This window comes from Myxocyprinus asiaticus, chromosome 49 (assembly GCF_019703515.2).
Source record: "Myxocyprinus asiaticus isolate MX2 ecotype Aquarium Trade chromosome 49, UBuf_Myxa_2, whole genome shotgun sequence".
Taxonomy (NCBI): domain Eukaryota; kingdom Metazoa; phylum Chordata; class Actinopteri; order Cypriniformes; family Catostomidae; genus Myxocyprinus; species Myxocyprinus asiaticus.
This window is the reverse complement of record NC_059392.1, coordinates 14016886-14029491: the sequence shown is the minus strand read 5'-3', so window position 1 is coordinate 14029491 and position 12606 is coordinate 14016886. Positions and strand designations below refer to the sequence as shown.

Genomic DNA, 12606 nt, shown 5'->3' with positions numbered 1-12606 from the left:
CACAGCGAATCCGAAGAAGTGCGCGATTGGACGGGTGGAGGTACGGTATCTGGGGTTCCACTTGGGCCACAGGCAGGTGCGTCCCCAAATTGACAAGACAGCAGCGATTGCGACCTGCCCGAGACCCAAGACCAAAAAGGGGGTGAGACAGTTCCTGGGGCTGGCTGGCTATTATAGAAGGTTCATACCTAATTATTCGGACGTCACCAGCCCGCTGACTGATCTCACTAAAAAGGGAGCTCCAGATCCGGTCCAGTGGACGGAGCAGTGCCAACGGGCATTTACGCAAGTTAAAGCTGCACTTTGCGGGGGGCCGCTTTTACATTCACCTGACTTCTCTCTCCCTTTTATTTTACAGACAGATGCTTCAGACAGGGGGCTGGGGGCCGTATTCTCGCAGGTGGTGGAGGGGGAGGAGCACCCGGTGCTGTACATTAGCCGTAAGCTCTCGTTAAGGGAAACTAAGTACAGCACCGTGGAAAAGGAGTGTCTCGCCATCAAGTGGGCGGTCCTCACTCTCCGATACTACCTGCTGGGGCGGGCCTTCACCCTCTGCTCGGATCACGCCCCACTCCAGTGGCTCCACCGCATGAAAGATACTAACGCCCGGATCACCCGTTGGTATCTGGCTCTTCAGCCATTTAAGTTCAAGGTGGTCCACAGACCGGGGGTGCAGATGGCTGTCGCCGACTTCCTTTCCAGGAATGGGGGGGGAGTGGTAGGCAGGCCGGATGCCGCCCCGGCCTGAGTCGGGCGGTGGGGATATGTGGCAGCGGGGGCGTGGTCAAGCATCTCTCCGGAGAGAGAGAAAGCGGTAAGGGCGCTTACACCTGAGCTAAATTATGTCTAACACCTGTCTCTAATTTCAGTGAGCACAGGGAGAGCGGCATAAATAGAGCGACACAGCACTTAGTCGAGAGAGAGACTGGATACGACAGAGCCGAGCTGTGTACACTGTGCGCATTAGTTAATAAGGCTTATAAATAGTTCAACAATATGCATTTATGTCTACAGAAGAGAGAGAAAGCTACAGAAAGAGAAGTCAACCACATTCAGTTCATCAGTTGGCCTGACCACGGAGTACCTGGAGACCCCAGCCTGCTTCTGAAGCTTAGGAGAAGAGTCAACTCCTTCAAGAACTTCTTCAGTGGCCCAATCGTGATTCACTGCAGGTAAGAAGAGACTATGAAGTCTGGTAACTACATTTGTATATAATAATGGTACATACAATGCAATCAATTTTAATTTACATTTGGGACTTAAGAAATAGTACATGTAGAATTTATTTATTTTTATTTATTTATTTTGACAAATGGCTTATAATATGTTTAAGAGATACAAATTGTATTTGATTTTAAATCAGATATTTTAAGGAACAGCTAGCTTGAATTTGTGAATAACGTTTTATTACCTGATAGGATATTAAGACGTCTGTACTGAAATAAGGAACAGCAGGTCTAAATACAATACGTTTATTACAAATATTTTCATGTCTTCTATAGTGCAGGAGTTGGACGTACAGGAACGTATATTGGCATTGATGCCATGATTGAAAGTCTTGAGGCGGAGGGTAAAGTGGACATCTATGGATATGTAGCAAAACTACGTCGCCAGCGTTGCCTCATGGTTCAAGTGGAGGTGAGACAAATATGATTCTCACTCATTCATTATCAGTGCGTACATGGATATGGGGCACCAAATTTGAAATTGTGTAAAATATCATTTTAAAATGTGTTAGAACAGATTGGTAATTTCGTCAGATTTAGCAACAAACATTTGCCAGAATATTTACCTACACAAATATGTAAACTGTTAGATATAACAGTCTAAATGTAAATCATAATTATAAATCCCAATGTTAAATACATTTTAAAATAAAACTGTAAAAGTTAAATCTAAACTTTTGGAGAACATGCAAATGTTATTATTTACAGTAAGTATTATATTTTAGATTGAAATGTACTGTTTATTTCACATTTATACACTGAAAAATGTATTTTGTGATAAAGTAAATATAGCAGAAAAGATTAAGTACTTTCTACATTGAATAAGTTGAAGCGTGAACTTGAAAATATTAAGTAAATTCTACATTTGTACTCAATTCAAACATTAATGCTCTAGCTTATAAGTAAATATGATTTATGATTGTTTGTTATCTTTTCAATGTGTCATCATTTATCCATCCTAAAGTAGAAAACCTTGTCATTGTACATTTCACAAGTGAATAAAATAAGTAACATTTACTCAGCTTTTCGAATCTGATGTTCCCAGCATGCAGCGAATTTGATTAACTAATGAGCTTGCATGGTTTCACTGTTTGCAAGTTTATTTACACCATTTGTTTTTGTTGAATTTGTTGTTATGTTTGGTAACTTCTTGTTTGGTGAAGTCTGAAGTTCATTTTCTACTCAAAATTAGCTGAACATGATAAACAAAAATTATTTGTTGACAGGGGCATAGATTCTGGGGGATGTAACCCCCCAGTAATTAAGACTAGCAAGTACAACCCCACCATCCGCCACCCTCCACTTCACAATACAACCCCCCCAAGTCTTGTGGTATGCATGCGTAGCTCTGTATCTTATTGCTATTACAAGTAACGCAAGGTGATGTTGTCTAGACCACATAGCCTGCCTTGAGCTTCCCTGTTGAAGGCTTTCGTATGTCATGTGAAAAGTTCAATATGTGAAATGTTCTAATAAAATGTTCATTTAAATTTTACTAAGTTTATTTAAAAGTTACTGTACTAACTGAAATATTTATGTTAAATTTACAATATACTGTCATGAAGTTAAATAGATTTTACTTAATTTTATACCATTAAAATTTATTTAGAATATTTTTTTTTGTAAATTTTATTAGTCATATTTTTCAGTGTACTGTATTTCTATTTGTTATTTTAAAATAAATAAATCGTTTTTAAAAATACATTATTTAGGGAAATCTGTTTTGTTGCTAAATTTAACAGAATTTGGGCATTTACTTCAACCTCATATTTTATTAAAAAAAATTATGTACTCCATTTTACATTTAAAAAGTATTTATTTAACCAAAACATTTCCTTATTACCCTTTAAAAAAAAAAAAAATCTTGCAGATTTTCATTGCTAAATATGACCAATAAATTATTAACAGCCTTTATTTGACTGTACATTCAGTTCCCCAAAGATGGGCAGAAGATTTAATATTGTTTATTTGTGTGGAGGTGTTTGTGTGTGCATACTTATGTGTGTGTGTACTGATTCTCTTAGGCCCAGTACATACTGATCCACACTGCTCTGATAGAGCACAACCAGTTTGGAGAGACAGAGATCTCTCTATCTGAGTTTCATTCAGAACTCAACACCTTCAGACAGAAAGATGGAAATGACCCCAGCTTGCTTGAAATGGAGTTCCAGGTTTGTCCTCCCTCCTTTGCATGAAGCAATACATTGTTACTTGATTTTTGCCTGATTGGATTAAGTTCAATGTAGGTAAACACCTAAATAGTTTCCTGTTTTTTGTTTTTGTTTTTTTTAAATAAAGAAACTCCCCAAGTTTAAAAACTGGAGAACATTTAACACAGCAATTAGCGAGGACAACAAGAAGAAAAACCGCTACTCATCTGTTGTCCCATGTGAGTAACATGAGCTTATTTAATATTGAATATAACTGAATTTTAATATAATATTAATAATAACTGAATATTGTTCTTTAAATCTTTTCATATTTTGTAATAAAATGTACAAATTAGCAAGTTATATTTGGATAAGCACAGCAGCACATTTAAAAACTGAACAGAAGTGACTAATCTGTGAATGTTTCTGTCACAGATGACTTCAACCGAGTCTTGTTCAGACTGGACATGGAGTGCAACCAGACGAGCGATCCTGAGGATGAGGATGAGTATTCGTCAGATGAGGAAGAAGAAGAATCCAATGAATACATCAACGCCTCATTCCTTGATGTACAAAACTTTCATTTTTGATTTTGTTTTCATGCATTGATGTATCTCCAGATCATATATCACCTCAAAATCAAATGTATATTTTGCATCAATAAAAAGAAGTTTGTCTTTAGGACAATTAAGATTTTTTGCATTGCAACATTATTTCCTTGATAATTGAGCACATTTCCCATTCAGATTCTCATTACCGTAATGCAGATTTTTACTTTTGAGGTTTTATTGGTAGTTTCTTTTCCATTAAACTCAGTGATGATTCCCATTAGATTCTCATTGCTGTAAAACATTCATTTCTGCTTATTACAGTAATTACAGTGCTATGTGTTAAAGCAAAATATATAAAATAAAGTATAACATAATGTGCAGAATGGATTGTGAATATGTGATTTAGTTATAATGAGACAAAAAAGGGATTGCCGGCCCATATACCCATTCAATGTTGTCTACAAGCAAAATATAATTTAAATAATTATGTACATAGCATTCATACTACATTTTTATTGCTTTTCCAGGGTTACTGGTGTAATAAGAGTCTCATTGCAGCACAGGGGCCTCTACCAAACACAATGGCAGAGTTCCTGCTTATGCTTTATCAACAACAAACTAAAACATTAGTCATGCTCACAGATTGCACTGAAGATTGCAAGGTATGGACATCATGCAATGCATTTCATGAATTACTTGTCTGAGGTGCTACAAATTTAATTTACAAAAGCAAACATATCATAGTATTCCCCTTAAAGAAATTACTCTACTATAAAGAAGATTGATGTTGGTTATGTTCTCCGCTTTTCATACCGACTCTGTTTCTCCAGGATTATTGCGCTCAGTATTGGGCAGATGAAAAGAAAGTGTTTGGGGAGATGGAAATCGAGGTGAAAAAGACAGAGAGTTTCCCAACTTATGTCAGACGGCGCTTGGAAATACAATCCACAAAGGTAGACATACTGTAGTCTCTTCTTCTTTACATGAATTCAGTATATACTGTACAGAATATTGAGTAAATACTGTATGCTATATTGGACAAACATCCAATCATTCTAATTTTGCACTACTCTTTAAAAATACCTATGAAGTAATTGATCTGTAATCCTATAACAGAAGAAAGAAATCCTTGAGGTGGATCAGTATCAGTTCTTGAAGTGGAGAAACAGTGAACTTCCAGAGAACCCTCAGGAGTTGATAGAGATGATACGAAACATTAAAGAGAACGGTGGCTACGACAACAGCAAAATTAACCGGAATATCCCTGTTGTTGTGCACTGCAAGTGAGTCCATCCACCACCAGAGATGAATGAGAGTTTAGTGCATGGCTGAAAACAAGTCGAATAAACAAAATATGTGACATTATAGGAATTTTTATTCTTGAACTTTCAAGAAATCATTGTTTATTTTTGTTTCCTTAAAGAGAGAGAAAAAAAAATGAAATGAAATGAAATCATTTATTCACCCTCATTTTGTTCAAAACCTTTATGATGTTTATGAGACTCTTATTGACAGACATACAGACAGACAGACAGACAATGATAGATAGATAGATAGATAGATAGATAGACAGACAGATAGATGGATAGATGGATGGATGGATGGATGGATACTAGATGGATGGCTGGCTGGATGGTCAGTGTTTGGATGGATGGGTGGATACTAGATGGATGGATGGATTTATGGATACTAGATAGATAGATAGATGGGTGGATGGATCTATGGATGGATGGATGGATACTAGATATGAATACTGGATGGATGGATGGATGGATGGATACTAGATGGATGGCTGGCTAGAAGGATGGGTGGGTGTTTGGATTGATGGGTGGATGGATGGGTGGGTGGATACTAGATGGATGGATACTGGATGGATGGCTGGATACTAGATAGATGGATGTGTGGATGGATGGGAGATTGGGTGTTTGGATGGATGGATGGATGATGGATGGATGGATATTAGATGGATGAACACTGGATGGATGGATAGATGGATGGATGGATGGATGGATGGATGGATGGATGGGTGGGTGGGTGGGTTGATGATGGATACTAGATGGATGGCTGGGTGGATGGTTGGGTGTTTGGATGGATGGCTGTCTGGATGCATGGATGGATACTAGATAGATAGATGGATGGATGATGGATACATACTAAATAGATAGATAGAAAGATAGATAGATAGAAAGATAGATAGATAGATAGATGGATCTGTGGATGGATGGATGGATGGATGGATACTTGGATGGATAGATGATGGATGGATGGATTGATATTTTTCCCACTAATTTTAAAATACTTTTTACTTTATAATAGCAATGGATCATCGCGTACTGGAATCTTCTGTGCCTTATGGAATCTCATGGACAGTGCATCCACAGAAAAATTGGTGGACGTGTTCCAGGAGGTCAAAAATTTACGCAGGGAGAGGCAGGGAATGATTGAAACAATTGTAAGTTGAAAGAATTTTTCAATTTTTCAATTTACAAATCAGGAATTATATATATATAAAAATTAAATGAAAATGGATTGCTTGGATCTCATCTTAGAACACTGGTCTTTAGAGTCAAACATGGTTTAACTTTTCCATGGACTGTTTAACATTACCAGTTTAACCATGTTTGACTCTAAAGACCAGTGTTCAAAGATGAGATCCAAGCAATCCATTTTCATTTAATTTTTATATATATATAATTCCTGTTATATACAGTCAGTTGTTGCTCAAAGTAAAAAGAAACATTAATTCTAATTAAACATAACATACTTGAAAAAAAAAAAAAAAAAAACCTAAGACACCTCTCTCGTTAATGTGCGCTCAACCTAAACACATCTGTAAAACACTTGCTGAACCGCCGGTATTCATGAAAAGACAGTACCATTTTATCCTTTGCTATACACATCAATGTAAACAGTACAAGGTATGCATATAAACAACAAACAATTATCAAAATGTGTAATAAATGTGTAAATACTGTAAATATTGAAGAATTTAACAAATGGGCTCCTACAGCATCAATGCTGGGATTTTGTGAAATAGAATAGAGTAGAATAGAATGTGGAATATTTTTAAAGCAAAAATTTGACAAATTATAAAATAAAAAAACACTTTCACATATAGCCTATATATATATATATATATATATATATATATATATCACTTTAAGTCTTATATAAATACTTTGTAATAATAAAAAAATGTTTTAAACTACATGCAGTTTATATTGTAACATTTACACTCACTGAGCACTTTATTAGGAACACTATGGTGCTAATAAAGTGCCCAACATGGTCTTCCGCTGTTGTAGCCCATCCGTCTCATGGTTCAATGTATTTTGCTATTCTGAGATTCTATTCTGCTCACTACAATTGTACAGAGCAGTTATCTGAGTTACTGTTGCCTTTCTGTCAGCTCGAACCATTCTGGCCTTCTCCCCTGAACTCTCTCATCAATAGGATTCCATCCACAGAACTGCTGCCCATCTGTCACCGACAATCATGCCACGGTTAAAATCACTGAAATCACATTTTTTCCCATTCTTATGGTTGATGTGAACATTAACGTCTTGGTTACTGTCATAACCTCTGTTCCCTGATGGAGGGAACGAGACGTTGTGTCGATGTAGTGACACTAGGGGTCGGTCTTGGGAGCCCCAAACACCTCTGATCTTTGAGAAAAGGCCAATGAGAATTGGCGAGTGGAATTTGGATGCCACTCCTCCGGACATATGGGTATAAAAGGAGCTGGCTCGCAACCACTCATTCAGATTTTGTGCTCAGGACCCGAGACAGGGTCCCGGACATTCCAGCGTGTAGTACAGCGTTGTGGCAAGAGGGACACAACATCTCGTTCCCTCCATCAGGGAACGGAGGTTACGACAGTAACCAAGACATTCCCGTTCTGTCACTCACTCAACGTTGTGTTGATGTAGTGACACTAGGGGTCCCTATGCCAAAACAATGAAAATACATCACAGGGGGTTACCGGAGTAACCGGCACCTGTGGAGCATCTATCCTTGCACAGGATCTGTGTAAGTAGGCTCACTGGGGGGAACGCATATTTGCGCAGCCCCCAGGGCAAAAGCTGTGTGCCAACGCGTCTGTCCTCAGGGGGGCTCCCATCAGGGAATACCAGAGCGGGCCGTGGGAGGATTCCCGGGAAGCAAAGAGGTCCACCTGTGCTTTGCCGAATCGACTCAAATCAGCTGGACCACCTGGAGGTGGAGTCTCCACTCTCCACTGAGTGTCGCCTGCTGTGAAGGCGTGTCCGCTGTGGCATTGAGGCTGCCTGGGATGCAAGTTGCAACATGCGACGTGAATGTAAGCCACCTTGGTGATTTATATATGCTACCCTCACTGTGTTGTCTGTCCGGACCAACACGTGCTTGCCCCGGATCAATGGCAATAGCCTCCGCAGGGTGAGTAGTATAGCCAGCAACTCAAGGCAGCTTGTCGTGCGCTACCGGGAAGAAAGGGACTGGGGGGGGGGTGCTGCCGTGAGCGGCGCCCCGAACCCAGGAACCAATCATCTAGCCGCGAGGGCTCAGGGGAGGGTGGAAGGTTCCAGTCCAACCCGACACTCGCGGCGGCCTGGGCAAGCATGGTGGTCAGCTCTGCGTCAGACTCAGACTGGGCGGGCAGACCCAAAGGTGGCAGCCCAGTCGAGTCCTCGGCATCCGACATCGCCAGCGCATTCTCCGATGCAGCGATCGAGGACTCATCCTCTGCTCACGAGCCCTGAAAGAGACGTTAAGCTGGCCGTGAGGCGAGCTGGTCTCATCTCGGCACTCGACGGGGGCAAATGAGCGTGCTTTGGGGCTCCCAAGAGTGACCCCTAGTGTCACTACATCGACACAACGTCGAGTGAGTGACAGAAGGGGAACAGAAACTCCTGACCTGTATCTGTATGATTTTATGCATTGCACTGCTGCCACACAATTTGCTGATTAGATAATCGTATGAATAAGTAGGTGTAAAGATGTTCCTAATCAAGGGATCAATGAGTGTACATTTTTAATAGGGCTGTCGATTTAAATTAACACAGCGACCTAAAAACGCTGTTTATGACACGAGGCAACCAAAGTAAGAAGCTTCAAAAGTGTCCGTCTGATGCATATACATTGACACGTCCTTAGAAAAGCCCCCATAATAAATCTTATCTCGGACAGATTCACAAATTCAATTGCAAAATGGATTGCCATGCACTGTCATTGCTGTTAGATGTAATGTTTATTTCATTCATGTAATGTTTAATGCACTTTTTAAAAATGTCATAAGGAGCACTTTTGTGAGGCTCTTTTTGTTAGTAATAAAGTTTTTGTACTTTAATGTTAAAATGATTATCCTACTCAAATGCATGTGACATAAAATCGAATAGAATTAGGTTGAAAGTAATCCAAAAGTAATCGGATTAGATTACCTCAAAAATGTAATCTGTGAGATTATGTTACTGATTGCATTTATTGTCAAGTAATTTGTAATCAGTACCTGATTACATTTCACAAGTAATCCGCCCAGCACTGTTTATGCTCCACATAAGCACAAGACTAAACACTGCTCAACTGAAACAACTATATTTTTCTCATTGATTTTAAATAACTGAAAAATTTTTTTAAGCATTTGACATTTGTTAAAAATGCAGAGAATACAGTATGTTTAAAACAGCACTTTAATAGTATTGATTATTATTATTATTATTTATTTATTTTATTATTAAGTAAAATTTAAAAATATATATTTATTAAGGGCTAAATAATTATTTTTAGTGTATTTAACCCAGGATTAGTAACTTGCACTGTATACCTTTGCTAAATCCTTTACAAATAACGTGTTAAGCATAGTGTGAAAATCTATTTCTATCTAAAATGAGGTATACATTTTAAATTTTATGAATAAACAATCTACAAAAACTATGCTTTTATTGCATTTCAAAATGCTACACTAATTCTAAACTCTTTCCACAGGAGCAGTATCAGTTCCTCTATACAGCTCTAGAGGGAGCCTTCCCTGTGCAGAACGGCGGCATAAAGACACCGGCTTCAAACGACAAAGTTCAAATCGTCAACGAAACCACAGCACTTCTTTCAGAAACTGCCAGCAATACCTGTGTTGACCAGAAGGGGGCAGAAACCAGCCAAGCCAAAGAGAGTAGTGCGCAGGAAGCCACTGCTGCTGCTACAGAAAATACCACTGCTTCAACTTCACCAGCAGATAGAGCCAGTGAGAATTGCAGCGTGTCTGAAAAAGCCTCCACAGAGGGTGCCAAAAATGGGCCCTCTGTGACTGTAGACGTTTGAGCATTGTGACGTGTTATCATGGGCATCATGCACCTTTATTTTTGAGGGGGCACACCACACATGTGTATGATGTGTTAGTCAAGTGGTGTAGTTTTCGTTAAGTGTGCTAGGTCATCCCAGTTTGAATCCCAACCTAAGACATAAAAATGTTCTGTTTTAAAAAACCAGGCAAAAGTACAACTGAAATCGACAGACAGTTCTTTATATGAAAAAGTATCATACGAGTTTGTAGTAACATGATGTCTGGTCGATAACAACAGACTTTTCAATTAAAAAAGATATTTTTTTAAATGTTGCTGATTTGACACCAAGTGTCGTAAAGAAAGATATGAGATACCAACTTGTCCAGTAAATATATAGCTATCAAGCTTATCCAGAAAAGCACATTTGAGTTCTTGTTTTACATTTTAACTTAACTGTATATTTACGGTACGTTAGGCCAGTGTGATTTTTGAGGGAGTTCAGGTAGGCTCAGTCGGTTGTGCTGATTCAGTCTCAGGTTTTAGTTTTGAATTTCTGTATAAAGGTGCTGTTTTTTATTATTATTCATTTCACATGTGTAAAGGGTTTACTGTGCTTTAGGACTTGATTTTTTTAGGCTATCAAATTGCATTTTTGAATGTATTGTAAAATAAGACTTTACTAAAAATATTTTCTGTATTTTTGTTTGAAACCTGTATCAAAGTGCAGTCTTGTATGTTGTTGAATCTAAATTACGGTGTCTAATATGCTGGATGGAAATGTTTGGCAGGAGTGAGTGCTTATGACTTTGAGAACAAAACAGAAAATAAGGGCAAAGATAACTTTGCACTACATCGCTGTCCTCAAACTAGCTTTCATTTCACAATTTCTTTCTGAACTTTCAAAGCAGAGTACATTTTTTTCCCTTTTAAGCAGATGTTCAGTGTAACTTAACAAAAAGAATAAAGGATATCTTGAGTAATAACTTATTTGTATTGCATTTTATTTCACTAGAGCCCCAAACCAGTGAAGTAAAGACTCATTGGAGTATTGAGAAATCAGGCTACATGGGAAGTTTTGTTAGCAAAAGCTTGCAATGTTTTTGAAGTGCATATTACTTGTGCATCAACTGGGTCGGTATTGATGCAGGTGTGCTGAGTGTATCAGCTTGTTTAACCCATTTTTGGTCCTCACCAGGTGCACAAACCTGGCCTGGAAACAAGTAACCAGAAAACTAGCATAACACGTATTAGCATATGAAATACCAGTATGAGACACAAGATGGCACCTGCTAACAAAGAAGCTAACACAACACATTTTCGACCCGCCATCAAGCCTCTTTGCTTTCTTGCAACACCAAACTGATTGGCATTTCTCTCTTACATCTATTTAACGATTAATGGAGTTGCACCATATTAATATGAGGCTAAGGGACTTCAATGAGTCTCTTCAATTAATTGTACTGTTACGTCTCAAAGACATCTGCTGAATGTCTTATTGTCATCCGAGACACTGACATATGTCTTATGGACCTATTACAGATGAGCAAACAACGTAAAAAAATAAATAAATAATAATAATTCTAATCAACATAAAACAACAAGAGCTCCAGAAAACACCAGTTGGGAAATGTAAATGTGATCTAGGACCATATAGCTTTATACATATCATTCCTGATAGCACATTTAAATTGATGTGTGTTTACTGTTTACATCTGGAAGACTTTTTTTTTATTTATTTTTTTACATTGTTTGCTCATCTGCAATAGGTCGATAAGACGTATGTCAGTGTCTCGGATGACAATAAGACATTCAGCAGATGTCTTTGAGACATTCATGATTTAGAATGTTTGTAAATCTGATATTTTTAAGATGTTTAGCAGATTTTAATTAGATTGTGATGCTTTCCAGATGAAAAGACATTTCAGAGATGTATGTGTGCTATCTGGGATGCCATTGTTCAGACAGCTTCGTTGTCATTCCTGTCAATAATTAAACATGGTGCTACTCTGAATGAGGTTTATATCTTATATTTTACTGTAAGATAAAAATTGGTTTGTAATAGACAACTAAGAGAAAAATATGCAAGTAGAAAGTGTGACACCCCTGCAAACACAGAACACATTTTCCAAAATACAGTTTATTGCAAAAATTCCCCCCAAAAAGCAATTTGTCTGTTCATTGTTTCCCCATTTAAGTCAGAGAAGGATTCAGTAAGGATTCACAGTGATTTGGAAAAAATATATTATTTTTTCTTTTACAAAAACCATTATCTTCAGGTAGGCCTAAATCCATTTTTTAAAGGACAATTTAAGCTTACTATTTCTGCATGCAAAAATTTGGTCAACCCAAGGTTACACACATTGAGCGCACTTGTGTGTGTGTGTGTGTGTGTGTGTGTGTGTGTGTGTGTTTCTTATTGAAC

The 12606-nt window shown here is 38.1% G+C and overlaps 1 protein-coding gene across 39 annotated transcripts in view; it reads left to right on the top strand.

Annotated features, from left to right (window-relative positions):
- Nucleotides 1–11167, top strand: part of LOC127438032 (receptor-type tyrosine-protein phosphatase C-like) — a 59921-nt gene extending 48754 nt beyond the window's left edge. For all 39 annotated transcript variants that reach the window (XM_051693294.1, XM_051693253.1, XM_051693293.1 and 36 more), the window contains 10 exons: nt 1015–1172; nt 1503–1638; nt 3251–3397; nt 3525–3615; nt 3812–3945; nt 4455–4589; nt 4758–4880; nt 5044–5210; nt 6244–6379; nt 9889–11167. In XM_051693294.1, coding sequence (XP_051549254.1) covers nt 1015–1172; nt 1503–1638; nt 3251–3397; nt 3525–3615; nt 3812–3945; nt 4455–4589; nt 4758–4880; nt 5044–5210; nt 6244–6379; nt 9889–10221 — 1560 coding nt within the window. In that variant the 3' untranslated portion in view covers nt 10222–11167. The remainder of the gene's footprint in view (nt 1–1014; nt 1173–1502; nt 1639–3250; nt 3398–3524; nt 3616–3811; nt 3946–4454; nt 4590–4757; nt 4881–5043; nt 5211–6243; nt 6380–9888) is intronic.
- Nucleotides 11168–12606: the final 1439 nt, after the last annotated feature.